The sequence below is a fragment of the Sus scrofa genome, chromosome 14 (genome assembly GCF_054392235.1).
Source record: "Sus scrofa isolate SSC_HxYL_T2T_F1_AM1 chromosome 14, Sscrofa_HxYL_maternal_Yorkshire_Landrace_v2.0, whole genome shotgun sequence".
NCBI lineage: Eukaryota > Metazoa > Chordata > Mammalia > Artiodactyla > Suidae > Sus > Sus scrofa.
The window spans coordinates 48,896,044-48,923,471 of record NC_139396.1 but is presented as its reverse complement, the minus strand read 5'-3'; the positions used below and the strand labels follow the sequence as shown (position 1 = coordinate 48,923,471).

The window sequence follows — 27,428 nt, the reverse complement described above, 5'->3', positions numbered from 1 at the left end:
GTCAGGCTCGGCATTGTGGCAGCATCACAGGATTTTAAAATAAAAACACAGTCCTCCATTCCATTTTCTGCTCTAATTGAAAATCTCATTCTGATTGCTCTCTTTACAATCCTGGGCACAATAATGCAGATTTACGTCACTCAAACATGCCCTCAAAGATAGCTGATTTGCTTGGTTCATCATTTTTCTTCTCCCTTTTAAAAAGTAAAGCAGACAAAGAGAGGGATGGGAAAGTAGATTCTTTTAAGCTTTGAAAAATGATTGAAATGTCTTTTTCAGCTCCTGCTGGAATTTGGGGGGTGGGGAAGACCTTAGCTGTCATTCTCCACTGCCTTCTGAGGGCAGGTTTGAGGCTCAGACTAGTGTAGCCTGGAGGGCAGGGGACTTTGGACGGCTAAGTTCTGACAAAGCACAGTCACCCCCCAGCAGCCCTATTCTTTGCTCGGTAGCCCTAGGTTATTGAGTCAGGGTCCCTGTGATTTCAGCCCATCTTCCTGTTAGTGGCCTCTGAATTATGCTTAAAGATTCCTAAAGACATTGACAACATTGTGAGGTAGAAATGACAAGGATTCTGTCTGCAATGCTGATGCCAGGAGAGGTTTAAGCATCACATTAGTTATTTTCTCCTTGGTCTTTGATTTCACTCTACAGTGAACCAGGCTCATCTTTTCCTTCTCATGGGAGCAAATTCATATTCATGCTCTTTTGGGGGGATGTGGAGGTGATGATAATTTGTCCCAAACAATATGGGTTTCCTTCTTTGAGTTTGGAAATGGACCCTGCTGACATTGCTCATGAGCTGTCACCTGGTCAAGGAGGAGGTTGAACGTATACATCTGGAGCTTGGAAAGGGGACCTTTAATCGGTACTGATTCAGGTGGGGAAGAGGTCAAGAGTGAGTCTCTGTGGCTTGGAGAACAGGTTTCCTTGTGGCATTCTGGGTAAATTGGGGATCACTGCCAGCAGCCAGTCCCATGCAGAAACCCTAAAAGTAGTGTGTGAACTTAAACCAGCTATGGCAAATAGCTGGCCTCAGGTTCTTCATTTGTAAAATGAGATCGTGGACCCCTGGCAGTTTTGTGATTTGCTGCTGAACTGATTGTCCGTTTCGAGTCTTCTCCCCATAAAGTGACCTTTGCTTCCTGCTCCCCCTCCCGACCCAGACACATCAGTGACATCTTCCTGGTGGTCTAGGACAGAAAGTCCTCAACATTTTCATTGCTTCTCTGGAAGACGTGAAGTGAAATGAGCTCACCTTATCTACTCTCTAACCTGCTAATACATGTACATTAAAAGGATGCCCCCATATGCTGAGTCAAAAGTCCAAAACGAAATGCCAAATCCTCACCACCATTCTGCAACATTACAGTGTAATGAGACAAAAGTACTTAAATCCACATTTCTGGAGTATTTTCCTACAAGGATTTTAACCTAATGCAAAGCTTACTTCGTTTTTCAGAAAAAAAAAAATTCTCTTTACGGCGTGAATAGTGTTGCTTTAGTAACATATGGATACCTTTTAAGCATCTTCAGATACAGCGCAAGAGTGAAATATGTCACACCTGGGGTGTGATTGGTGGTGGTTTGAGTACATAAAGGAGGTGAAATAGAGGGAAAAACCACGAAGAAAAGGCAACAAAGGTTATGCAACTCCATTAAATTATGTTTATGGTTTTCGTTGTCAGGATTTCGTAATACAAAATGGCTTTCCTGGAGTCTATTTATCAGTATTTGTCACTAATTAGTGCCTACAAATTACCTTTTGTTCAAACCGTGTTCTCCAGGTTATCTCGGAGCCCCCATCAATCAGAGCCGTTGCAGTTCATGAACTTTCATTGTCAGGTTTTGCGTGTGCTCTTCCTGCTGATGGATCTGAAGATTCTAACCCCTATCCCGCCCCCCTTCCAATAAGGTTTCCGATGGCTGCGATTCCATTTTTGTGAACGGAAAGGAGATGAAGAGCAAAGTGGACACGATCGTGAACTTCACCCACCAGCACTTCACCTCCCAGTTAGAGGTCACGGTCTGGGCGCCCAGACTCCCACTGCAGGTGGAGATCTCGGACACAGAGCTGAGCCAGGTCAAAGGATGGAGGATCCCGGTGGCCTCCAACCGAAGGTGAGAGACCAAGAGGTAGGGGACGGGGGATGACCCTCAGGATTGTGCATCTGGGGCTCTGGGGCTCACCTCTGAGGCATATGGTCCCCAGGGACCCAGGCTTCGGGAATGCTGCATCCACAGTGGGTAATAATGAGGTTGGGGTTCATATGGATCTGACTTGTGTACTTACGTTGACATGAGGAAATTATAATGAGGAGAATAATAGTATCTACCTCATAGAATAGTTGCTAGGATTCAATAAAATGATGCAACACGTAAAAGTCACGTTGCACAAGGCCTGGCATTTAGGGTATAGCTATTTTTTTTTTTTTATTCCCTGCTTCCCTATTATTCTTTTTTTCTGAATCATGTAGTTTCTACATTTAATTTTTGGAGGAACCGTCATACTATTTTTCTTATTTTATTTTTATTAGAGTTTAGTTGATTTACGTGTTGTGTCAATTTCAGCCGTACACCAAAATGACCCAGTCATACATATATAAGCATTCTTTTTCTTATATTATCTTCCAAGAGACTGGATAGAGTTCCCTGTGCTGTACAGTAGGACCTCATTGCTTCTCTAGTCTAAATGGAACTGTTTGCCTCTCCCAACCCCCAACCCCCTATCCATCCCACTTCCTCCTCCCTCCCCCTTGGCAACCACAAATCTGTTCTCTATGATTGTTTCCTACATTATCTGTTTTCAGTGTCCTGCTGTAAATATCAGTCATCATCTATGGAGCACAGTGCGATAGCTAAGTTGTGGGCTCTGGAATAAGGCCACTGAGTTTTCACCCTGACTTTCCTCCATAGAGCTGTGCGACCTCGGACAAGTTATGTAATCTCTCTGTTCGTTTCTTCATCTATAAATTGGAGATGACACTAGAGTTACGGAATAGAGTTTTCCCAATAATTCAATGAAATGATACATCCTGCAGTAGACAGAATTCTAAAGATGACATCCCTCAAGATTCCTGTCTGGCTAGTTATCTAATCAAACACTAGCCCAGTACTGCTGTGAAAAGATACTACACATGTAATTAAAATTCTAAATCCAGGAGTTCCCTTCGTGGCTCAGTGGTTAACAAATCCGACTAGGAACCATGAGGCCTTGCTCAGTGGGTTAAGGATCCGGCGTTGCCATGAGCTGTGGTGTAGGTCTCAGACGCGGCTGGGATCCCATGTTGCTGTGGCTGTGGTATAGGCCGACAGCTACAGCTCCAATTAGACCCCTAGCCTGGGAACCTCCATATGCCATAGATGAAGCCCTAGAAAAGACAAAAAGACAAAAAAAAAAATTCTAAATCCATTAATCTTAAAATATGGAGATTATCTGGCGGGGGGGGGTGGTTAGGGATGGGGGTGGGCCTGACCCAAGTTGAGCTCTATGAGAGCATAAAGTTTTCTCCAGCTGATAAATGGTAGCATAAAATGCAAAACCTTTAAATATGGACATGTCTTTTATCCAGCATGATTCCCTTGAGATCCATCCAAGTCGTCGCATGGTTCATTTATTTATATTGCTGAGTGTATCCCATGGCAGCTATTATCACAATTTGCTTAATCATTCATCCACTGAAGGACACTTATGTTGTTTCCAGTTTGGGTTTTTTGTTTTGTTTTTTTTTTTTTTTTTGGCCATGCCTGTGGCACGTAGAAGTTCCCCAGGCCGGGGATCACTCCCATGCCACAACAATGACAATGCCAGATCACCAAGGAACCGCTAGGACAGCAGAAAACTCCAGTTCAGGGCTATTTTGAATAGAGTTGCTATGACAATTTATGTCTAAGTTTTTTGTGTGAATATAAGTTTTCATTCTCCTGGAGGAAAAGCTCAAAAGTGCAATTGTTGGGTCTTATGGTAAGGGCCTATTGTTCTAGACGAAACTGCCGAACGGTTTTCCTGAGAGGCTCTTCCAGTTTTCATTCCCACCAGCACGGTGTTAGTCATCCCATGACTCCACATCCTCACCCGCCCTCTCAAAGCTTACCTGCAGTGTGGTACATTTATGATGCTATAGGAAGTGGAAAGCAGGTTAGTGGTTGCCATGAGTTGGGGGTAATGTATATATTACATGGGACACCCCTGTGGCGATGGGCCAGTCCTGCATCTCAGTTGTGGTGATGGTTACCTGAATGTACATGCGACAAAATCACATAGGACTACACACACACACACACACACACACACACACACACACACGTATTCATTTAGCTATTGACGTTGGAATAAGCTCTGTGTTTTGTACCAATGTCAGCTTGCTGTCTGGACATTGTACAATAGATAGACAAGATGTTCACTGCCCAGGACCTCCCTGGACAATTTTTTAAACTTTCAAGGGGAGTTCCTATTGTGGCGCAATGGAAACAAATCCGACTAACAACTGTGAGGTTTCGGGTTCCATCCCTGGCCTCACTCAGTGGGTTAAGGATCCAGCGTTGCTGTGAGCTGTGTTGCAGGTCAAAGATGCAGCTCAGATCCTGCGTTGCTGTGGCTATGGTGTAGGCCACCAGAGCTCCTATTCGACCCCTAGCCTGGGAACCTCCATATGCCATGGGGGTGGCCATAAAAAGCAAAAAAAGAAAGAAAAGAAACAAACAAACAAAAAAACGAGAAAAACCTTTCAATGAATTTGTAGATTTCAAAATTTAAATTTTTTTAAATAATAGAAGATAATTGTTTTTATTAATACAGTGTTTATAAATGCCCTTTATTCACTCGCTACTTTTATGATACTGCAGCTTTTGAGTACCACCTAGAATATACTTAATATTATTTTTTTAGTTTTATCCATTTATTTAAGGGAAACGTCACAACATTATCAAAAATAGCCTACTGTGAGTTCCCGCTATGGCACAGTAGGTTAAGAATCCAACTGCAGTGACTTGGGTTCCTGCGGAGTTGTAGGTTTGAACCCTGACTGGCTCAGTGAGTTAAGGACCCAGCATTGCCGCAGCTGCAGCGTATGTCGCAACTGCGGCTCAGATTCCATCCCTGGCACGGGAACTTCCATATGTCATGAGTGCAGGAAAAAAGCCAGCTAATAAAAATTAATGCAAAGAGAATAAAATGCTGTGTTAAATTCTGAGTAGATAGTATTGTTTGTCTGAGTTTGTCTTTATTGGGCAGTAGAGACTGGCACATGTCAGAGAATTCTTAAAGACCGTCTGGCACCCAACAGGGACAGCCCCTGTGACATAATAAGGAGTAAAAAAATAAAATGGGACTAACTCTTTGGTATGTCAGTCAGTGTTTTTTAGTGCATTGTCACTTCGTCACCTACAATCTCACCAGCAAGGCTATCTGCCCCTCACTTTGGGAAACCCAAATTGCTAGGTGCTGGTGAAAATGTTTCCTGTGTAATACAAAGTCAAATTAATTTTTGAATTTTACAGAATGTTGAAAAAAAATGATCTCATGTCTTTGACCTATCGAGACTGAATAAAACACACAGCCTAAACCCTCTTCCTCTAAAGAGATCATTTACTTTTTATGTATCACTCATAGAAGATGGTAGAACCAGTGGAAGCTAGTTTTACTTTTGCACCCTTGAGGGTGAACCTTTGGAGGAGATGGAATGACATTAAGAAAGTGGCTTTCCGAAGTGACAGGAGCTTGGTCCAAATCTGCAATGACCAGCTGTTCGGGCCTCATTTTCTTTCCTTTTTACGGCTGCAACCTAATTGGAGCTGCAGCAGCCGGCCTACACCACAGCCATAGCAACACAGGATCCGAGCCATGTCTGCGACCCACACCACCACTCATGGCAACACTGGATCCTTAACCCACTGAACAAGGCCAGAGATCGAACCCACATCCTCACGGAGACAACGTCGGGTCCTTAACCCACTAAGCCACCGTGGGAACTCCTATCTGGGCCTCATATTAATCACTCGGAGTCTTGATTTCTTCACGTGGAAATAGGAACATGCTTCACAGCTGTCGTGAAGAGAAATGGAGTTTTGTTATACAATAGGGGGGCCGCAGCCTAGCTTGGACCCTGCTTCTAGGTAGCAAATTGGTGGCCCTGGCCCAACTGCCTCTCCCCTCTGTACCTTGGTTCTCTCACTGGCCAGATCAGGGTCATAAAACACCTATGTCTCGGGGGCCATGCAGATGACAAGGGGCAGTGTGTGTGGCTGGCATGTGGTTCACATCCATCTACGTCAGCTCCTGTCCTTTCGTGAGCATGTAGGGCCAGACAGGCACATAGTAGGTCCTACTCAGTGCCTGTGAGTCACTGTCCACTCCTCCCTGACACAAGTCCCTGCCCACTGATGGTCACAGACCAGTCAGCAGCTCCTAAACCAGGTCCTCACATGAAGGACACGAGGCAGGTTCATCTGGAGGAGAAAGTTCTGGCACAGCTGAGCCGGGGAGAGTGTCTCGGGGCAGATCATGGGCAGGCAAGCGGGAGGAAGGGCTGGGGTGCTGAGGAAGGAGGGAGAAACCAGGACGCAGGTGCCAGACCCCTTTCAGTTGTTTCAGCGGCCTGAAAAACAGGCCTCTTAGATGGGGGGGCGGGAGGGGTGGAGGGAGGTGTCCTCTTCACCTTTAGGGCCCTGAGCTCAGAGGGTGACGCTTTTGTAGAGATCCAGGGAGGGGGCTGGATGCGGAAACTACCCCAAGTGATGGTTCACCAGGGCCAACCTCACGTGTCATCACAGCTGCCTTGCTGCTCCTCACCCACACCTGCGGGGAGGTCAGGGCAGCAGCCTCATTCCCCCTCCCGAGATGAGGCGCTGGCCCGTGTAGGGGCTGACCGCTAGCTCAAGGCCAACCAGGAGGAGTGGACACGAGCCCCACATGGCTCTTCTGACCCCAGGCCTCCTGTTCCTGCCTCTAGACCGAGTTCTGCATCATCCCCACACAGGGGACCTGTCGCAATCACAGATGTCTGGAACACGGGGATGGAGACACAGCTCGTGCAGCGTGGGGCTGGTTCTCCCCAGCATTGGGCAGGTGAGGCAGGGGCCGCGCTGGGCTTCTGTGTCCTGAGCACATGACACCACGTGTGGCACCCAATGACCCCCCCAAAAGTGCCCATTGAATGAAAGACGGAGCAGAATGAACCGATGGTGAGCAGAGAAAGTCCAGTTCACGTCAAGCTGCAGTCATGGGGAATCTGGATAAGGAGGTAGGCAAGGAGCTTCTGGACCACGATGACGTGTACTCTGCTGTGTGTGTGTCCCAGGCCCACCCGAGACAGCGAGGACGAGGAGGACGAGGAGAAGAAGGGGAGGGGGTGCTCCCTGCAGTACCAGCACGCCCTGGTGCGCGTCCTCACCCAGTTCGTGGCCGAGGCGCCCGACTTGGGTCAGCTGAGCTACATGCTGGGCCCTGACTGGCAGTTTGACATCACCGACCTCGTGGTGGACTTCATGAAGGTGGAAGAGCCGAGAATCGCTCAGTTACAGGATGGCAGGACCCTGGTGGGTCGGGAGCCAGGCATCACCACCGTGCAGGTACAGGGAAACCACACCTCGCCACCCCACCCCCGCATCCACCCCACCCCCCCTCCCCACTCCACCCTCCCCCCTGCCCCCAACCCACCCCCATGCCCACCCCTCACCCCAAAGCCCCACCTCCCCACCCCCATGCCTTCCCCACCACCCAACCCCAGCCTGTATTGACAAGTGTCCAGGCAGGTGCTGTCCTGCAGGGGTGTGTGCACAGGTGTCAGAGAATCACAGGCAGTAACAGAGGGCTCGTCAATTCTAACAACTTAAACTCAAAATGTGCATTTTAGAGAAAGTAGAGAAGAAAGTATTTCATGTCTTTTACCAGTCAAACTCACAGAGGAAGCAATCTTCCCCCAATACAATAATTTACTTTTCCCATTTCTGTAATAGAAGATGGTAGAACCCAGGAAAGCTTTTCTTTTTTCTTTTTTGGAGTGGGGTTAACCTTTGAAAATATATTTTTTTTCCATTTTTTAAAGTTTTATCGAAGTGTAGTTGATGTACAATGTTGTGATGATTTCTGTTGTACCACAAAGTGAGTCAGTTATACTATGCTATAGTATAGCATATACTATAGTGTAGCAATAGTATAGCATATTGGATCCCTGGCCCCAGAATTTCCACATGTCAAGGGTGAAACCAGAAAAAAAAAAAGCTAGTTTTACTTTTCTAAACTTGAAAGTTAACCACTTAGTCTTAGACAGAAAACAAAAACATTTTTGAAAACATGTATTGCACTAAAAATAATAAAAACTACTGGCCATTTTATTATAGTAATAGGAAAAGTATTTTCTAGCCAACATTGACAGGATCATTATGTGGAAATAGTGCAGCATATTTTTTAATAACACATTAAAATGTTACTGCTCATAGTTAATCGTCTTATTCTATTTTATTTATTTTATTTTTTTTAGGGCTGCAGGTGTGGCATATGGAAGTTTCCAGGCTGAGGATTGAATTGGAGCTGTAGCTGCCAGTCTAAGCCACAGCCACAGCCAGATCCAAGCCTTGTCTGTGACCTACACCACAGCTCACGTCAACACTGGATCCCTAACCCACTGAGCAAGGTCAGGGATTGAACCCACACCCTCATGGATGCTAGCTGGGTTCGTTTCCACAGAGCCGCAATAGGAACTCTAATTAAGTTATACTTTAGATGTTGTCCAAATTAGTTTTTGACAAAGCTGGAGTCAACATTACAGTTTGTATTACTTTTTTTTTTTTAGTTAGTGAGAGCAACATATTTTGTTATGTTTCTCTCTCTTTTCTTTTTTTTTCTGGCTCCACCCACCAGGTGTGGAAGTTCCAGACCAGGGATTGAACTGACCCCACAGCACAACCTAAGCCTCTCAGTGGCAATGCCAGATCCTTAACTCTCTGAGCCACCAGGGAACCCCTGTATTACTTTTCTGTTGCTGTGTAACAAATCACCACAGAGGTCCTAACTTAAACCACCAGTAACTTAGTAACTCAGAGTTCTTTGGGTTGGGAGCCTGGGTGAGCTTGGCTGTGCTTGGGGGACTACAGGCTGTGATCAAAGTGTTGGCCAGGTTGGGCTTAACCCAGCTCAGATTGCTGGCAGGATGTGGCTCCTCATGCTATGGGATTGAGGACCCTGTTTCCTTGTGGACTGTCAGCCAGGGGTCACTCTCTCCCCCTAGAAGTCACCGGCCTCCCTTCTCCCGGGGCCCCTCCATCACCAGTAGTGATGTGTTTGGTCCTTCTCACTCTCTGGATCTCTCTGACTCTCCCTTCTTCCACCTGCCAGGGAGAGTGCTCTGCTTGTAAGGGCTTATGTGATTACATCGGCCCCTCCTGGCTGATCCAGCATAATCTGCCTATTTTAAGGCCAACTGTGCCACATACTATAACTTAATCAGAGGAGTGACTTATCACCATGCTCACAGGTTTAAGATTAGGTAGGGAGTTCCCGTCGTGGCTCAGTGGTTAATGAGTCCGACTAGGAACCATGAGGTTGGAGGTTCGATCCCTGGCCTCACTCAGTGGGTTAAGGATCTGGCATTGCTGTGAGCTGTGGGATAAGTTGCAGACACAGCTGGGATCCTGTGTTGCTGTGGCTATAGTGTAGGCCAGCGGCTACAGCTCCGATTAGACCCCCTAGCCTGGGAACCTCCATATGCCATGGGTGCGGCCCTAGAAAAGACAAAAAAAAAAAAAAAGAGAGAGAGAGAGAGAGAGAGATAAAGTAGGACCTTTTCTGGGGGGGGGGGTAGGGAATGCAGTTCTAGAAACTGTGCCCACTAGCTATTTCTCTCCATCCATTAGTTGCCTCCGACTGCAAGCTGGACGCTTAATAAGAAGGAATGGTTTCTTTGGAAAGATTCTCATTCCCACTCTACCTACCTGTCTTAACCAATGATGGCTTTGCAGCCCACACAACAGTGATCAGTGGTCTATAGTCAACATCTAACTACCCACCAGCAGGAATAGAGCAGAAGGGGGCTGAGCACCAGTCTTTTAAAGGGCTTTGTCACAATTCTGCCATTTTTGGCACCTAAATATTCGTTACCTGCTGGGAAAATATTACCCTTTGATGCCTAGTCCCCAGGATGGGTGGTTTTTAGTATTGCCTCTAAATAAACCAATCCTTTTTTTTTTTCCTTTTTTTTTTGGAAAAGACAGTGCAGTTATCCTGGTATGAATCAAGGGAAAGAAAACAGACCAAGATGATGTATATAAAATTCCTTCACTTGGAGAGGGTAATTGAACAGGAGCGTAAGGCTCACGTACACAGTTTCTGTAAGGGCACTCATGTCGCAGGAAACTGGGAGAACACTTTGGTGGAAATGAAAGTTAAGGAGTTCTGAACGGTGCTTGGGGCAGAGACTGAGCTTTCTCACTGACCCCACAGGTCCTGTCGCCTCTTTCCGACTCCATCCTGGCTGAGAAGACGGTGATTGTCCTGGATGACCGTGTCACCATCTCCGACCTGGGGGTGCAGCTGGTGGCTGGCTTGTCTCTTTCCCTGCAGCCTCACAGGGCGGACCGAAGGGCTATCATCTCAAAAGTGGCTGCCCAGGATGTTCTTCAAGCCCCACAGCAGGTAAGATTGCAGAGTCCTTCTGTCCACAGTCCACGGAGACCACTCTCTCACTGTCACATGCTGCAGAAGAGATTCGAAGAGCATACCTAGCTAGGACTGGTGGTTCTTGAAGCTTCTTCCTGCGCCTTGTCCAGTCCTCGGTGGCTTAGAGACATTTACCCATCTGTGTTTCTAATCCACTAACCACATGTTCATATGCCACTCACTTTATTTATTTATTTATTTATTTATTTATTGTCTTTTTGCCTTTTCTTGGGCCTCTCCCACGGCATATGGAGGTTCTGAGGCTAGGGGTCTAATTGGAGCTGTAGCCACCGGCCTACACCAGAGCCACATCAACGTGGGATCCGAGCCACATCTGCCACCTATACCACAGCTCATGGCAACACTGGATCCTTAACCCACTGAACAAGGCCAGGGATCAAACCCGCAACCTCATGGTTCCTAGTCGGATTCATTAACCACTGCGCCACGACGGGAACTCCTATGCCACTCACTTTAGAGCAGCCTAGCCTTACACTCCTGTTCAATTACCCTCCCCAAGTGAAGGAATTTTACACACATCATCTTGGTCCATTTTCTTTCCCTTGATTCATACCAGGATAACTGCACTGTCTTTTCCAAAGTTCCGCTTCTAGACCTTGACCAAAGGGTTGCAGGCTTTTCCTTTTGCCAAAGCAGGCGCCTTTTGATACTGAAAATTCTATTTTGGCATCTCAATAAGCGCAACTAATAGGTGGCCAGTCGCTACTGTGGACAGTTATGGCCAGCTCTAAAACTCTCTCCCCTCTTTCAACTTTTACATGTCATTTATAGAGATCCCAGGGCACTGTGCCTTTCAAGCCAGCTGGTCTCCTAATGCATCCTTCCTTAAGTGCTTCCAGCCCGTGCATGTTTTGCTTCATCAGCAGTGGCTTCCTAATAAAGAATGTTCAAAGTGATATCATCTTGAGCAGGAGCCTGATTAGTTGCACCTGAGTTTGATTCAGATAAATTGCCTGATCTTTCAGAATGTTTTTAGAAAGGTCAAAGTCAAATTCTGTCATAGGGCATGCAATAAATTAATATACACTCTAATGCCTTCATTAAAGTATATTGTCTGTTTCTCACTTCCGTGGGGCTGTAGCTTGGCATTGATGCTGGTTGAAGGCATGCCCAGCGCTGTTCCTAAGGATAAAATATTTATTTTTCTCAGTTTGTGTGTTTAATAATATTACATAGGAAATTGCATTTAGATGGCAAGTTTGAAGGAACGGGATCATAACATGATACTGTGGTTTCATTTTTCTCAGGAAGCAATAGCCAGTTCTTGGATTTTGTTCAGTGATGGATCGGTGACACCTTTGGACATTTATGATCCCAAGGATTTTTCCGTTACTGTCTCCTCATTGGATGAAATGGTGGTGTCTGTCCAGGCAAACCTTCAGTCCCAATGGCCGGTTGTGGTTGCAGAGGGTGAAGGGCAGGGGCCCTTGATTAAACTGGAAATGATGATCAGTGAACCCTGTCAGAAGACCAAGAGGAAGAGTGTTCTTGCTGTGGGTAAAGGGAACGTCAAGGTCAAATTTGAACCGAGTATCGATGAGCACCAAGGAGGCACCAACGATATTGAGGGCATAAATCGGGAATATAAAGACCACCTCAGTAATACCATAGAGCGTGAAGGAAACCAGGAGCGAGCAGTTCAGGAATGGTTCCAACATGGCGCCTCTGTTGGCCAAGAGGAAGGTGCCAACAAGAGCACAACCTCCCTGTCTCCCGTGGAAGGAAAGGATAAGAAGTTGCTCAAGAGTGGGGGTCCAGACACCTTCACAAGCTTCCCCACTCAAGGGAAGTTACCGGAACTCCATAATCCGAGCGACCTCACAGTGACCTCCAGGGGGTTGACCGACTTGGAGATTGGCATGTATGCTCTGCTCTGTGTCTTCTGCCTGGCCATCTTGGTCTTCTTGATCAACTGTGTGGCATTTGCTTGGAAATACAGACACAAAAGATTTGCTGTGAGCGAGCAAGGCAACATCCCCCACTCCCACGACTGGGTCTGGCTCGGGAATGACGTGGAACTTCTGGAGAACCCCGTGGACGTGACCCTCCCGTCGGAGGAGTGCACGACCATGGTGGACAGGGGGCTGCCGTTCGAGGAGAGGAACTTCCTTCTGAACGGTGGGTCCCAGAAGACTTTCCATAGTCAGCTGCTCCGACCTTCTGACTATGTCTACGAGAAAGACCTTAAGAACGAAGCTCTGAGTTCCTCGGGCCCAAAGAGGAAGAGGGTCAAGTTTACTTCCTACACCACCATCCTCCCGGAGGACGGCGGCCCCTACACCAACTCCATCCTGTTTGACAGCGATGACAGCATCCAGTGGGTCTGCCCAGACATGGGGCTGGGGGAGTCCCAGGGCTTCAGAGACTACATGGAGAGGCTGCAAGACCAGATGTGAACTCCTTTCTCATGTTTGTATTCACCTTTATGCCTTCTGTTTTCTGAACGGTGGAACCGTGAGTTGGATCAGCAATAGCGGATGAGGGAACCAAGCTTCATTTGTGGAGGTCTGGCGGGGATCCCTTTCCAACAGGTCCCAGAGAGAGCAAAGGCAGCTGGGTTTCAAGCCAGGCAATATCTCCAAATCGGCCACGTGTAGGTCCGGGAGAAATCCTAAGACCACAGTTTTTATCTGCCGCTTGGTACTAGCTCCATACAAATCTAATAAACCTGACCCCACAGACATTGTTAGTCATCTCATGACAAAACGGCCGTGTGGAATTAGGAAAGACTTAGGTTTGATTTTTTCTACTCCTAGACCTTTTAAAGCACAGTGGACATTTCTTGCCCTTGGCCTGAGATTGGACATACTCGAAAGATGCTGAATGTAGCCGCCCATATTTGTTATGAGCACTGCTCATTATTTTTATATCTCTTTGCATCTGCACCTCATTCCTTTGACCTCTGCAGTTCTTTTTGACACATGAAGGCAAGAAATTTCAGTCTTTTCTCTGAGATCGGTTGGATTTCCCTATGAGTTTTAGTCACTGAGATTTGCCACCCCATGTTAAATAACCCACGTTATTTCCTGGGTGTCTGTGCAGGATTTCAGGTTCTTTTCCAGTTTTCCGCGTTTCATCATCTAAGGGGCAACATCGAAGAAGCTCATCCTCACGCCGTCTTTCCTTCTTTTTGTTGTTGAACTTTCTTGTATCAGATGGGGACATGGGATTTTACTTAAAAATATTATTATACTGTGAGGGAGGGCCATCTTCTTGACAGTTTTCTACATGACGCTTAAAAACTTTGGAACAAATTTGTGAACCATGAACTTTTACTTTTATCTTCTGCTTGTGGGAGTCACAAGGAACTCCTTCCTGGAGTGTACTTCTGAGGGCAAAAAAAAAAATGTCCTCCCTATTGTCATATTTACACTAATGCTTTGTGGTCCGCACCATTTGTTATCCAAATGGAAATCACAGTCTAGAAATGATATGCACAGAAAGGAAATCGCATAGGACATACCTTCAGATTAAGCTTTTCTTTTGCCAGAACAAAACTTTTGCAAACCGTAAGCGAAATGATGTTTCAACTTAGCAATACGTAGAAATCGATCCATATGATAATCCCTGCCCCCCCTCACACACCAAATATATATATATATACATATGTGTATCTCCTCAGCCATGACTCTGGCAGAGATAAAACCTATATGAGGTTTGCATTGATGGAGAAAAGCAATGGGTTCCACCTCCCCCATGCTCTACCCCCAATTCATAAAATAAATGACTATTCCAGAAGCTTGAGAAGCAGTTGTGATGAAAAACCATAGCTATTGGAAAATCAAAGTGATGAGAGAGAGAGGGAGGGAAAAACAAAAAAAAGCCTGATTCCTGCATAATGTTTAAATAAGAAATGTTTTTCATAGAACAACATGCCTGGCCTCAAGCAAAGTAAGTGTTTCAGATTAGGAAACCGTGACAGCATAAAGATGGAATAGCTGGAAGAACAGACACTGGATGAGTATGCCTCCCTCCAAGCTTCTTGAGCCATTTGTATCCCAGAGAAATAGAAATTTAAAGGCCCAATGTGGCAAGGTCCTGCAGAAAGCATGGAAGCAGTTCCTTGAATGACTGGGCTGTTCAAAAGGGAAGCATTCAGTGGTTCCCCTATAGGGTTCTGTGGACAGCAGCATGACAACCAGCCTCCTCCAGCCATGACATGGCAGCCACAGAGTTCCTCATGTGTCCCCTGCCCACAGGACTACAGTACATTTATAAACAGCACTGCCTGACCTCCAGAGGCTGGTGTTCAGTGGCTCTTGTGTCTTAAATGTGAATGGAAGTTGGTGAGGTTCCCCCAATTTTCCTGTTTGACTAGAGAATGAAGCCAAGAGGCCCAGGCATCAGCTTCCAAAGGGGTTTGCAAAGAGATGGCTGACACCCTATAGGAACAGCCCCTCTGTTAGCCTCTGTTTTTCAAAGCGCTTGATGGGGAGGTAGCTCGAAACCAACTGTTTGGGGCCAGAGAGCCGTTGATGCACTAATTGATACACAGCTGTCCCTCAGAGCCCAGCTCCTCCTATATTTTTCATTGTTTCTCTCCCTTTGGATATTCAGCATTCCAGACAGAGTGGGGATTTTATATCTGAAATGGAGGAACCTCACTTGATATGGGGGTGATTCTCACACACACACAGCAGGCTGCCTCCCACGGGTACAATGAGACTTCCGGTGGGTATAATTCAGGAGGGGACAAAGGAAGTCGTGGGGAACCTTATTAAGGAGCATACAAGTTAGAGCATCTCCTGGGATCTGAGTGTTTGAAGGGAGATGGAACCAAATTCAGGAATCAGGAATCCCAACAATCTCAAGGTGCCTGTGGTTTCTCTGCAAGGCGGGGAACTGACCTTTGTCCTGAAAATGCTTCCTGTGGATGTTAGAGCCAGGGGAATGATGCAGGCTGCATACCCTCACTTTTGCTGGTCAATGTTGAGACTCCGTTCAAAATAGAAACCAAACGGAAGGTTTCAGGAGAGGGGTCCCTTTTACCATACAACACACACTCATGTATATGTACACTTGCAGGTGTATACCCACGTGTGTGTGTGAATAGTAAAGAGCCGGAGAATTCAGTTTTTAGTGGAAATCAACATTGTCAGTTGTTCTCCAATTTGGCGTAGATACTATTCAAGCTTAACAGAATTCCATTGATGTTATAACCATGGGTTGCCTCTGCTTGTTTTCCAATGATTCAATAAAAGCAAAGGAACTTATCTCCAAAATATTTAAACTAAGGTGGGGGAAATGACATCAATTATTAAGCCTCAAAATACAGTTCCCTGCTTGGGGGGTAAAAGGGGATGCATTTGCCTGCATTTTCCAAGTGCTTATGGCTGAGCTGGCCAAAAGATCATGTTCCCAACCTGAAAGAAACGATGTCGCTCAAGGTCCCTTCCTCTCCCGTAAGAACAGGATGCTTGGATTCCCCCTGAGGCAGACACCAGCAGCCTCTTGAGAGGAAGCCAGGCTGCAAACTCTCTAAGGCATACAGGGGACAATTCAGGTGCCCCATGAAGACCAGGTGACCTACAACACTGGAGGAGGAGAGACCACTGACTCCAGGGGCCAGACCGGCTGCTGTCCAGGCCAGCGTCCAACTAATCAAGGAGCAACCGCCCCATGAAAGGACTGGAGTTTAAACACACAATGTTGCATTCAAAAGAAAGCAGTAAGAAAAGACACTTGGCGTTTTCCTTGGAAGCTTCTCCCAAAGAGCACGCCAGCTAGCAGACCTCAGAGCACTCCGCGCGAACCAAGAGAGGGAATCATTGACTTCCTGGTTATTCTCTACTGCACACTGACCAGGCTGAGTTCTCAGACTAGAACACTCCATAAACTGTAGGCAGAGGGTTTTTATTTATCAATGATGAATGCAGGGAAAAGTGGATGCATTTCTGTCCCATTGCCACCTCTGTAGACAAAGTATTTTGTACCTGGTTGATTTTTTTAAGTTTGAGGAAGTCTGCCTTTGTGTGTCTTTGTCAGCATTCTCATCTCACTTTTTTAAAAAGGTGTCTTTCCAATACTAGGATCATGTAAAGTGGGACCACAGTAAAGTGTCTGTCCGTCAGAGAAGAACATGCAACCCAACTCCACCGAACTCAGCTGGTGGTTTCATCTGAATCCTACATCTGCCATCGACACCATTGTTTTTCTACTCTACTCAACTCAACAGTGGCCTCAATTCTCCCTTCTAGTCTCTGTCAAGGACGTGATAGATGGTTTATCAATCCAGCCACCATCTCCTCCCTCAAAATTATATGACCTGTAATGTACAGCATATCACCTGTGATGTAGAAGAACAGGATGGGTGGTGGGAAAGTTATGCTCAAACATGGAAAGCAGATATTTTTGTATGTAATATAGGCAATCTCCTGAAACACTGAAAGGTGTATTGGAATAAATACATTTTAAAATAAAAGCATGCAAAGCTGTAGCTTTTAAATGTACAGACATCCCACTCGGAAAGATCTAACCTGATGGTGGAAAAACATTGGCATCTGATGTCGTAAAATGCGCTGCATTAGGAATGCAGCCTTTAGAGGGCGTGGCTCGTGTTGGCATTGTTGATGGAATCTGCCAGAACATTTTGATCTTACGCTTCATTACTTTTGGCATTTTTTTTTCCTTTTTCTTTTCTTTTCTTTTTTTTTTTCTGGAACTATTTCAGAAATAAAGTGACTTCGTTTTCCCACATAAAGGTATATTCTAACCACAGGGTAACTCATCATTTTTAACACAAAAATAAACATTTAAATGTTCTCCAGTGGCTTCTTTATTTTATCCACATATTCCCTTTTAATTGCAGCATCTGTATGATTGGACTCTATTTGTATGTTTTTCTTTTTAGCCTGAGATTCTCATACCTCTGACGCAGCAATAAAGGGAAACCAAAAGAAAACGTTCGTGGAATGTTGCAAACAACTTTTTCCCTTTGAATAAGGCCAACTTCTCATTTGTTGTCCCAGCGGGCTGGGAGACATTTGTTTCCTGATGCCCCAGAAGGAGGGCTCCTGTTTCTCAAGTCCTCACCCAGCATCAAATCGTCCTGGACTCAGTGCTGACGTGGAGGATGCGGTGGGCCCTGCCCTCTCCTTTTTGGTCTTTACTTGTCTGTGTCTTACTCACAGGTCCACATCTGGGGGCTTGGGGTGCTGAAGACCAAGAACAGCTGGAGCTCTAGACACATAAGAAAAACATGAGAGGAGTTCCCATTATGGCGAAGCGGTAATGAACCCGGCTAGGATCCATGAGGACCTGGGTTCGATCCCTGGCCTCGCTCAGTGGGTTTAGGATCCAGTGTTGCTGACAGCTGTGGTGTAGGTTGCAGATCCAGCTGGGATCTGGCATTGCTGTGGCTGTGGGGTAGGCTGGCAGCTGCAGCTCGGATTCAACCCCTAACTTGGGAACGTCCATATGCTGCAGGTGCAGCCCTAAAAAATGGAAGCAAAAAAAAAAATGCCCCCAAGCCTGATCTTTCCCTGGGCCCTACAGCCATCATTTGAGGAAATGAGTGTAAACCTAGGAACGGTTTTGTGAAATCTGATCTACGGAGTGGAAGTTGGGGGGCAGGTATCAGATGAGCACAGATGCTCTCCCAGGTGTCCAAACCTACCGCATCAGCAGGATTTCTCACACTGTGGGTAACTATTTTCCACTAACAGCCCCCATGTCTTCTCCCTGGAGGAGGACATAACCACAGTGCCCCCCCCCCTCCGACTCTCCCCAGATCTTGGCGTGCCTGTCTGCAGTTCACTAAAGTCGGTTTCTGAAAGAGAAGGAAAAAAGAAAGTTTGAAATGTGAAGTTCTAATGAATCCCCTAGATTTAGATTTCTGTGTGTGCAAAATGCAAACACTGCATTTCAAACGTTTTGATATTGAAATGCTTAATGCTTGTCAGTTTCTTTACGGTTTGATACTCTTTAGATAAGTTACAGAGGTTTTTTTGTTTTTGCTTTAAACATTTAAAAAATTTTTTATTAAAGTATAGTTGATTTACAATGTTGTGTCAATTTCTGCTGTACAAAGCAAAGTGACCCAGTCATACATACATATATATATATATACATATATACCTTCCTTTTCTCATATTATCTTCCATCATGGTCTATCCCAATAGAAATAGAGACTGGATAGGAACCCTATATACGTATTTTTTTAGACACAAAAAAGTTCAGAAACATTCTAACCTGGGTTGTCACATTTGTAGCTTCTTCTGTGACTTAAGCAAGCAGGACATTATCACTTTCCAGATAGGAAATAACACTTCAAGTGTAATGGGGAAATTACTCTCTTGGTCCAAGAAAGCAACCATGTCATTAACTCACCAGTTGGAAAATCTTCACATTTCATGAGCTCCCTTTGTCATTTCTTTGACTTTAATTATTGCTTTTGGTGAGTTGTGATGAAACCTTTCAATTTATTTATTTATTTTTTTTTACTGCTGCCCCTGTGGCATGTGGAAGTTCCCAGGCTAGGGTTGAATCAAAGCTGCAGCTGCTGGCTTACACCACAGCCACAGCAACATCAGATCTGAGCTGTGTCTGTGGCCTGCCCCACAGCTCATGGCAATGCTGGGTCCTTAACCCACTGAGCAAGGCCAGGGATCAAGCCTGAATCCTCCTGGATACTAGTCAGGTTCTTAACCTACTGAGTCACAACAGGAACTCCTTATATTTTATTTTGAGAGCTGAAATCTCTTTCGATGCCACAGAAGCCGAGGATGGTTTATCCATCTCTGCTGCCCACTGGAATAAAGCACTTTACAAACAGAGGTGGATGTTGCTTTGGGATTCAGGGTCTACGTGATCCTGACTTTTCTACCCACTTGATAGTATTCCTTCTCAAACATGGTTTAAGTCACTTCTGAACTGACTCTTCCTTCTTCACCTCTGTTAGCCAAAGAGCATGCCCAGCTTTCTATTTTCCATTATAGAGTTGGTGCAGAAATAATCTGCCATTTTACTGTTATCTCCTTTATGGGAATCTGATTCCCTAAATGGAATAACCTGAAAGGCCAGTGTAGACCCTTCCCATATGATGTGGTTTCTTCCCATGGAGATGCTTCCTTAAAAGGGTGCCTTTTTCCTCCTGTTGTAATCCCCCTGTAGGATCTCCATTTTACCCCTGTATGTTCTCACACAGTGCAAGCATGCTTTATTCCCATAAATATTTTAGGCTGACAAGTGTCACATACCAGGCATTGAGAAGCATACCCTTCCAGATTCTCAGCACTTCAATTGATTATCCTGGTTGATGCAATTCCACTGGGTCCATCTGCTAATTTTCATCAGACCTGCTACCCTATCAGTTATTCCACAGCTGTGTATTGCTCACCGTCAGCTCATGCGCCAGAAGATGCCAGGATTGGCAGATGGAGGGACCAAAGTGCTTCTTTTGAGCACAGGCCACCTAACAAATGATTCCCTTTCTGTAGTTGTTTCCCCTGGGAACCTTATTCTGGAATTCTTGCTACGGCATCAGTTTAAAAGCCCAGAACAGGAGTTCCCATTGTGGCTCAGTGGTAACGAATCCGGCTAGTATCCATGGGGATTCAGGTTTGATCCCTGGCCTTGATAAGTGGGTTAAGGATCTGGCGTTGCTATGAGCTATGGTATAGGTTGCAGATGCGGCTCAGATCTGTGTTGCTGTGGCTGTGGTGTAGACCGTCAGCTACAGCTCCGATTCGACCCCTAGCCTGGGGATTTCCAAAAAACAAAAAACAAAAAACTGAGACCAACGTATGACTGAGTCACTTTGCAGCAGAAATTGGCACAATAATGTAAATAAACTATACTTTAATCTGAATAAATAAATAAATAAATAAATAAATAAATAAATAAATAAAATCCAAGCACAAACCCCTTGCCTGACCTCTGGGAGAGTTGATATTCTAGGCACACCTCACACATCATTGTGGGTTTAAGCCCATGCCCCAGTTAGGAAAGTCAGGGGCTGAGGGTGGAGAATGAAATAATAAAGAAGGGATCAAAGCCAGGGGAAAAGCAGTGGCTCTAACACACGGAAAGACCTTCCCTCGCCCACAAAGGGTATTGAACAGCACGTCCATGCTCCTGGAGGGAATTCACATGTGTCTCCCCAGGGCCAAGAGTTTTTCCAGTGCTGCTCCACTGTAACATGCGCTTGAGGAGCATGCTGTTTTCCGACCATTCAAATCCCTCTCCCGGCTACCAGTCTCCGGCCAGGCTCTTCTCTGGTGGATCTGAACTAGGCTGCAGGACACAATGAGGAGGCCACACCCATGCTGCCCAGCCACTTCTGCATTCTGGGGGTGGCTTCAAGGCCACCTTTGTCTGGCATTGGGGGAAAAAAACATGTGATCTGCTAGTTCCTATTTTTCTGATTTGGATCCCTATTTCTTGGGATCCTGAGCGAGGCCAGGGATCAAACTGGCATCCTCAAGGATCCTAGTCAGATTCATTTCCACTGCGCCACAGTGGGAGCTCTGACCTCAGCTATGATAAACAGAGCATGCTGTTGCAACATTGTGCTTCTCCATACTTTTTGGTTGTGTGATGTACCTGTCTCATACTACACCCCTGGCTTTTCAGCATAATTTGTTGTCTGATCCACAGTATAATGAACATATCTGTAAAGGCACTTTCAAACCTTTTGAAAATGAAGAAATATAATGTGTTGGATGATTCCTTGTCATAGAAAAGCAGTGGATTGTTAGGTTCCAGGAAATAATCTCATCTGTAATATGCTCAAAGGAGGATATTAAAAAGTCTTCAGGTCCAGCATAGTATTGAAGACAGTATTGAAGTTGACACTTCTTAAAACACATAAAACACAGAGGGGGAGGAGTTCCCATTGTGCCTTAGCAGTTAACTAATCTGACTAGCATCCATGAGGATGAAGGTTCGATCCCTGGCCTTGCCCAGTACGGATCTGGTGTTGCTGTGAGCTGTGGTGTAGGTTAGAGACACAGCTAAGATCTTATGTTGCTGTGGCTGTGGTATAAGCCATCAGCTACAGTTCTGATTTGACCCCTAGCCTGGCAACTTCCACATGCAGCAGGTGTGACCCTAAAAAGCAAAAAAAAAAAAAAAAAAAAAAAAAAAAACCAAAAAAACAAAAAAAAAAAACAGAGGGGGAGTTCCCCCATGGTGCAGTAGGTTAAGGATCCAGCCTTGTCACTGGTGTGGCTCTGGCTACCCCTGTGGCAAATGTTCCATCTCTGGCCTGGGAATTTCTGCATGCCCGGGGCTCAGCCAAAAAACAAACAAAAAACACTGGGGGGAGTTTGTATTTCCTTTTTTTTTTTTTTTGCTTTATTTACCCCAATTTTAAGATGATCTGTGACCTAGGAGCTTTCCAGCTCCCCTTTCAACAGGAATCAGAATGCATATTTGAATTGTACAGGTATCTGTTAACCGGATGAATGTCCCCTTTCTAGGAGCATTGGGAAGGTGATCAGAGAGCCAGGGAAAGGAGCATAATTATTGCTCTTCACTGTTACCCACATGGGTCAGGTCTACCCTTGGGAGAGATTCTTCTTGCTTAGTTGGGAAATGCTAGCCCATAAAGCTCATTTGAGGAGCATGAGTAAGCAGCTGCTCTAAGCCTGAAGGATCTTGAAACTAATGAGGTCTTTGGTCCTAACCTTTGCCTGTTTCTCAGGGAGGCTCCAAACTTCCTGACCAAACTTCAGAGATCTGAAATCCAGGTCTGACCTCAGGAGACCTATACCAGCCTAGGGCAGTGCTAACCCCAAAGAAGAAACTACTAAACCCCAAATGACCACAGATGTATTTCAATGCCTGGAAGACAATATGATGCCAACTCCTTTCACTGTGAAGTTTAGAACTCATCAAATGTTCATGACCTTTGAAAGCAGCCCATGGGTGAGATAACGTTCCAAGAATTTCTGAAGGCGCACAGTGATCACCAAGAAATTGTGGCCAAACTGTAAATAATAATGAGGCAAAATAATAATCTTATCAAAGAATTACATGTCACAGGTACAGGTGGTTTTCTTTTTAAACGTTCAAGATGCCTTGGAACAGGACCTCTAGATAGAAAGATACTGGGGTGGGGGGGTGGGGTTCTGCTGAGGCTTTGAGAGAAGCCTGGTTCCAGGGACAAATCACCTGCAGTTTTCTTTTCCTGGTGATGAGGTGACCAGGCACAAGCCACAGGAGATCTGTTAGTAAATTATGGAACCACAGATACATTTTCTTCCTTCCTTCCTTCTTTCCTCTTTCTCTCTTTCTTTCTTTTTACAGCCATACTCACAGCCATAAGAACATATGGAAGCTCCCAGGTCAGGGGTAAAATTGGAGCTGCAGCTGCCGGCCTACAACCACAGCAACACCAGATCCAAGCCAAGTCTACGACCTACACTGCAGCTCACAGCTCACATTTCAAGCATTTTCATTTCAAACATTTTCAAGTATTCGACCTACACCACAGCTCACAGCTATCCTTAATGCACTAAACAGGGTCAGGGTTCAAATGCATCCTTATGGATACTACGTGGGTTCTTAAACTGCTGAGCCACAGTGGGAACTCACCGAGTGTGGATTTTGAACTGTAATTCATATGGGGTCAGTGGCTCACAGCAGGCAAGACCTGAGTTATAGCTAAAACAAAACAAAACAAAACAAAAAAACGAAACACCCACCTAAGACATACTAGCAACACACAGGGCTCTAGATTTGGGGCTGGGGTGCTAAGATATTTATTCCAAAGTGTTCTCAGACATCTAAAGGTGGGGAGCCTGGGCATAAGCAGCTTGAATTCTGGAAGGTTCTAAATGAAAAAAATATCGTTGGCATCTTTGGGCTAAGTGGGTCCATTTGAAGTATAATAGGATTAACAAGGCACATTTGGGTTGTAAGGTAGTAACTCCTTCAATGTACTGTTTCTCCAAGTGTGTTGTGATTAAGAACCTCGGCCATGGAATTGCTGTTGTGGTTCAGCAGGGTAAGAACCCAACTAGCATCCATGAGGATGTGGGTTCAATCCCTGGTCTCGCTCAGTGGGCTAAGGATCCAGTGTGGCATGAGCTACAGTGTAGGTCATAGACATGGCTTGGATCCTGCTTTGCTGTGGCTGTGGTGTAGGCTGGCAGCTATAGCTCCGATTTGACCCCTAGCCTGGGAACTTCCATATACTACAGGTACAGCCCTAAAAAGGAAAAAAAAAAAGAAAACTGAAAAAAATAAAAATAAAAAAATACTAAAAAATCATTTCAAGAATGTATCCTACCATGGGAAACATTTTTTAATCTTCCCCCTTGAAGATGTTCAGATCACATTTAAGGCTTTGCGAGGACTGCCCATAGGGAAACATTTTGCAAGTATTCTTAACCTGCATTTTCCATAAGTTACCCCCTGTAGTTTTCTTCTTCTCTGTTTCATGTTAGTAAATTACTAATCATTATTTGCCTATTTTTGCCTAAAACTTATTAAAGCCCTAATGGACTGCATTGCACACTTTGAAGAGTGCTGCTCTAGAGCGTTCTAGCAGTACTGTTGATGCAGATTTGACATTGTTTTCAGCAAGGCCAGCATTGTAGTTCACAAAATAAATGCACTGATGTGAAAGACTCGGACAGCTGGGGAGGTGGATGCTGAATGATTTTAGAACAGCTGCTTCCCTTTTGATCCTGTTCATTCCTTTCCATGCTTAATTCTTTTTTTTTTTTTTTTTTTTAAATTTGGCTGCACATGTGGAAGTTCTTGGGCCTAAGTCATGCCACAGCAGCAACCCAAGTTGAAGCAGTGAAAGTGCCAGATCCTTAACCTGTTGAGGCACCAGGGAGCTCCTCCCTACTGAGCTTAATGTACAGATCTGGTGTGGAGTTCCCGTCATGGCGCAGTGGAAACGAATCCGCCTAGGAACCATGTTTCGGGTTGGATCCTTGGCCTTGCTCAGTGGGTTAAGGATCTGGCATTGCTGTGAGCTGTGGTATAGGTCGAAGATGCAGCTCAGATCCCAAGTTGCTGTGGCTGTGGTGTAGGCCAGCTACCGTAGCTCCGGTTAGGCCCCTAGCCTGGGAACCTCCATATGCTGCGGGTGTGGGCCTGAAAAGACCACACACACACACACACACAAATATTGAAAAAGAAAATGGGTAGAAGTTTTGAAGAGAAACTTTCCAGAGGAAGATCTGTGATGGACACGAGAATAAGTGCCTTCTGCCTTCTGCCATCAGGGAAATGCCAATTGCAATGATGATGAAATACAAGTGCACACCATCTATCATGGCTAATATTAAAGAGAATGAAACACCTGCCGTTGGCAAAGACGCAGAGGAAAAATGTTCAGACACTGTTGCTAGGACTGTAAAATCCTATCACCACTTTCGAAAACATCTTGCCAGTTTTTGGTTAAGTTAAACATATACTTAACATATTGGCTAAGAATAGCATGCTTTGGTATTTATCCAAGAGCAATAAAAACATGATTCTACATGAAGACACGTTTGAAGCAGTTTTATTCATAATACACACAAAAAATAGAAACAACCCAAACAGCCATTTACAGGAGAATGGATAAACAATTATCTCTTTTTTGAACAGTGGGAAGCTACTCAAAACAGCAACACACTTCCGATTTTTGCAACTTCATGGGGCTTAGCGAAATGTAAGAAGCAAAACAAAAGAGTACTTGCTGCATGATTCCATGTACATGAAATTCAAGAATAGGTTAAAAAAAAATCTCTGGGATACAAATCAGAGCAGAGTTTGCCTTTATTGGGGTGTGTGTTGATTAGAAGGGGTTGTCAATGTGGGTGATGAAAATGGAAATATTCTTCACTTTTTTTTTTTTTTTTTTTTAAGGCTGCACCCATGGCATATGGAGGTTCCCAGGCTATGGGGCGAATCAGAGCTACAGCTGCCGGCCACAGCCACAGCAACTGTGGGATCCAAGCCACGTAAGCAACCTACACCACAGCTCAGGGCAACGCCAGATCCTTAACCCACTGAGTGAGGCCAGGGATTGAACCCTTATCCTCATGGAGACTAGCTGGATTCTTAACCCACTGAGCCACCATGGGAACTCCAGTGTAATTTTTCTTTATCAGGGACTGGCTGACATTGGTAGAGGCAAGGAGACAGTTAGGAAATACACAAGCTACCAGGAGAAAAGGAAATAAACAAAGGACTCAGCATTCTGATTACATTCCTAAATAGAGTGGTCATCTCTGTAGTCACGGTGCAGTCCGAAAGGGAAAATTTAAAACTGCAGGAGAGAAGTTCCCTGGTGGTGCAGTGGGTTAAGGATCCTGTGTTGTCATTGCTGTGGCTCAGGTTTGAGACTTGACTTGGCAACTTCCACATGCCATGGGCATGCCAAAAAAAAAAAAAAAAGAAAGAAAGAAAGAAAAGAAAAACCCAAAACTGCAGTAGAAAATTAAAATGCAGCCTGAATTATACCAACAGCATGTGATGCAACTCCACAGAAAATTACGCGAGGAGATGAGATAGACAGAAAAACTTCCAAAATGCATAAAAAACAAAACAAAACGGGGGAGTTCCTATTGTGGCTCAGTGGTAACAAACCCAACTAGTATCCATGAGGATGTGGGTTCAATCCCTGACCTTGCTCAGTGGGTTAAGGATTCAGCATTGCCGTGAGATCTGGTATAGGTCGCAGCTGCAGCTCTGATTCGACCCCTAGCCTGGGAACCTCCATATGCTGCAGGTGTGGCCCCCCCCCAAAAAAATCAGCCAGACCCCCCAGAAGGTGTCGAATTGGGAAAGGAACTCTCTTTTCTGTCGAAGCCAGTTTATTTAAGAGATTACAAATTTCAGATTATTGGCTGGTGGCTCTGTGAGCCAAGAGAAAGCATAGGGACACAAGGAAAATCAAATGTGCATGACAGACACGACACGAATTATCTGGAGTGGTTTAAATCTAAGCTTTTATCAGAAGGTTCTTAAGTTCCTACTGGTACAATACAGAACTTGGCAGAAGCCAGAGAAATGAACAGTGAGGAAAAACTCAGTATTTAAACAGCCGTTTATTTCCAGTCTCTACTGCCCCAGTTCAGAAGGAAAAAACACCATCTTTAATGAAAATAATTTATAGATACATTATTTTATGCCTTGCCTTTTACATTTGATGTTGGGGTTGGGGCAGGGAATTTATAATGTTAAGCACAAGGGGCTTATCTGTATTTCTATATTATCTAAGCATTTTGCAGCCCTGTCTCCAGCTAGGCTCCTAAAATTTCAAACTGGCAGGTAGCTCAGAGCTACTGCCCAAGCAGTCTATGACATGTCCAGATCCTCACAAATATAGGAGTCATCACTTCAAGATGTTCTCTTTCTCTGGGTTGCAGGCTCCAAAAAGCAGAGACCAGTGCCTGATACACTGTTTGATGAATGAATGTTTGAATGAATGAGTTTTACCATTGTCAGGATTCTTCTGATCGATGGAATCTATCGATCGAGCAAACAGGAAAAAAAAAAAAAAGAATTTGTTGGCACTTATATGTGAAAAGTCATGCATGTCATTTCAGGTATAGCTCGATCCAGCTGCTCAATTAATATTCTTAGGAATCTGAATCCCTCCCTCTCCTTCTCTTTTTTCATCTCTCAGATATGTTTTCCTCTACACTGGCCTCATTGTCAGGTAAGCTTTCCCCATTGGTAGCACATGAGGACCCAAGTTGATTACTTTCTGCCAGCTCAGGCCCCATACACACACAATGATTTGGAAAATGAGATATACATGAGGAAGCTTCTGTGCCTGGGAATTTTTGGCAGCTATTTTGTGATC

The 27,428-nt window shown here is 45.0% G+C and overlaps 2 protein-coding genes across 11 annotated transcripts in view; one reads left to right on the top strand and one right to left on the bottom strand.

Moving 5' to 3' along the window:
* TMEM132B (transmembrane protein 132B) overlaps positions 1-17,434 on the top strand; it is a 393,866-nt gene extending 376,432 nt beyond the window's left edge. For 9 of the 10 annotated variants that reach the window (XM_084996149.1, XM_084996153.1, XM_084996154.1 and 6 more), the window contains 4 exons: positions 1,913-2,118; positions 7,296-7,566; positions 10,436-10,627; positions 11,920-17,434. In XM_084996149.1, coding sequence (XP_084852275.1) covers positions 1,913-2,118; positions 7,296-7,566; positions 10,436-10,627; positions 11,920-13,068 — 1,818 coding nt within the window. In that variant the 3' untranslated portion in view covers positions 13,069-17,434. Of the gene's footprint in view, positions 1-1,912; positions 2,119-2,807; positions 3,329-7,295; positions 7,567-10,435; positions 10,628-11,919 lie in introns of those variants that run through there. The other variant, XM_084996158.1, reaches the window with a different exon arrangement.
* Positions 1-27,428, bottom strand: part of DHX37 (DEAH-box helicase 37) — a 978,033-nt gene that overhangs the window by 542,351 nt on the left and 408,254 nt on the right. The window lies entirely within an intron of this gene.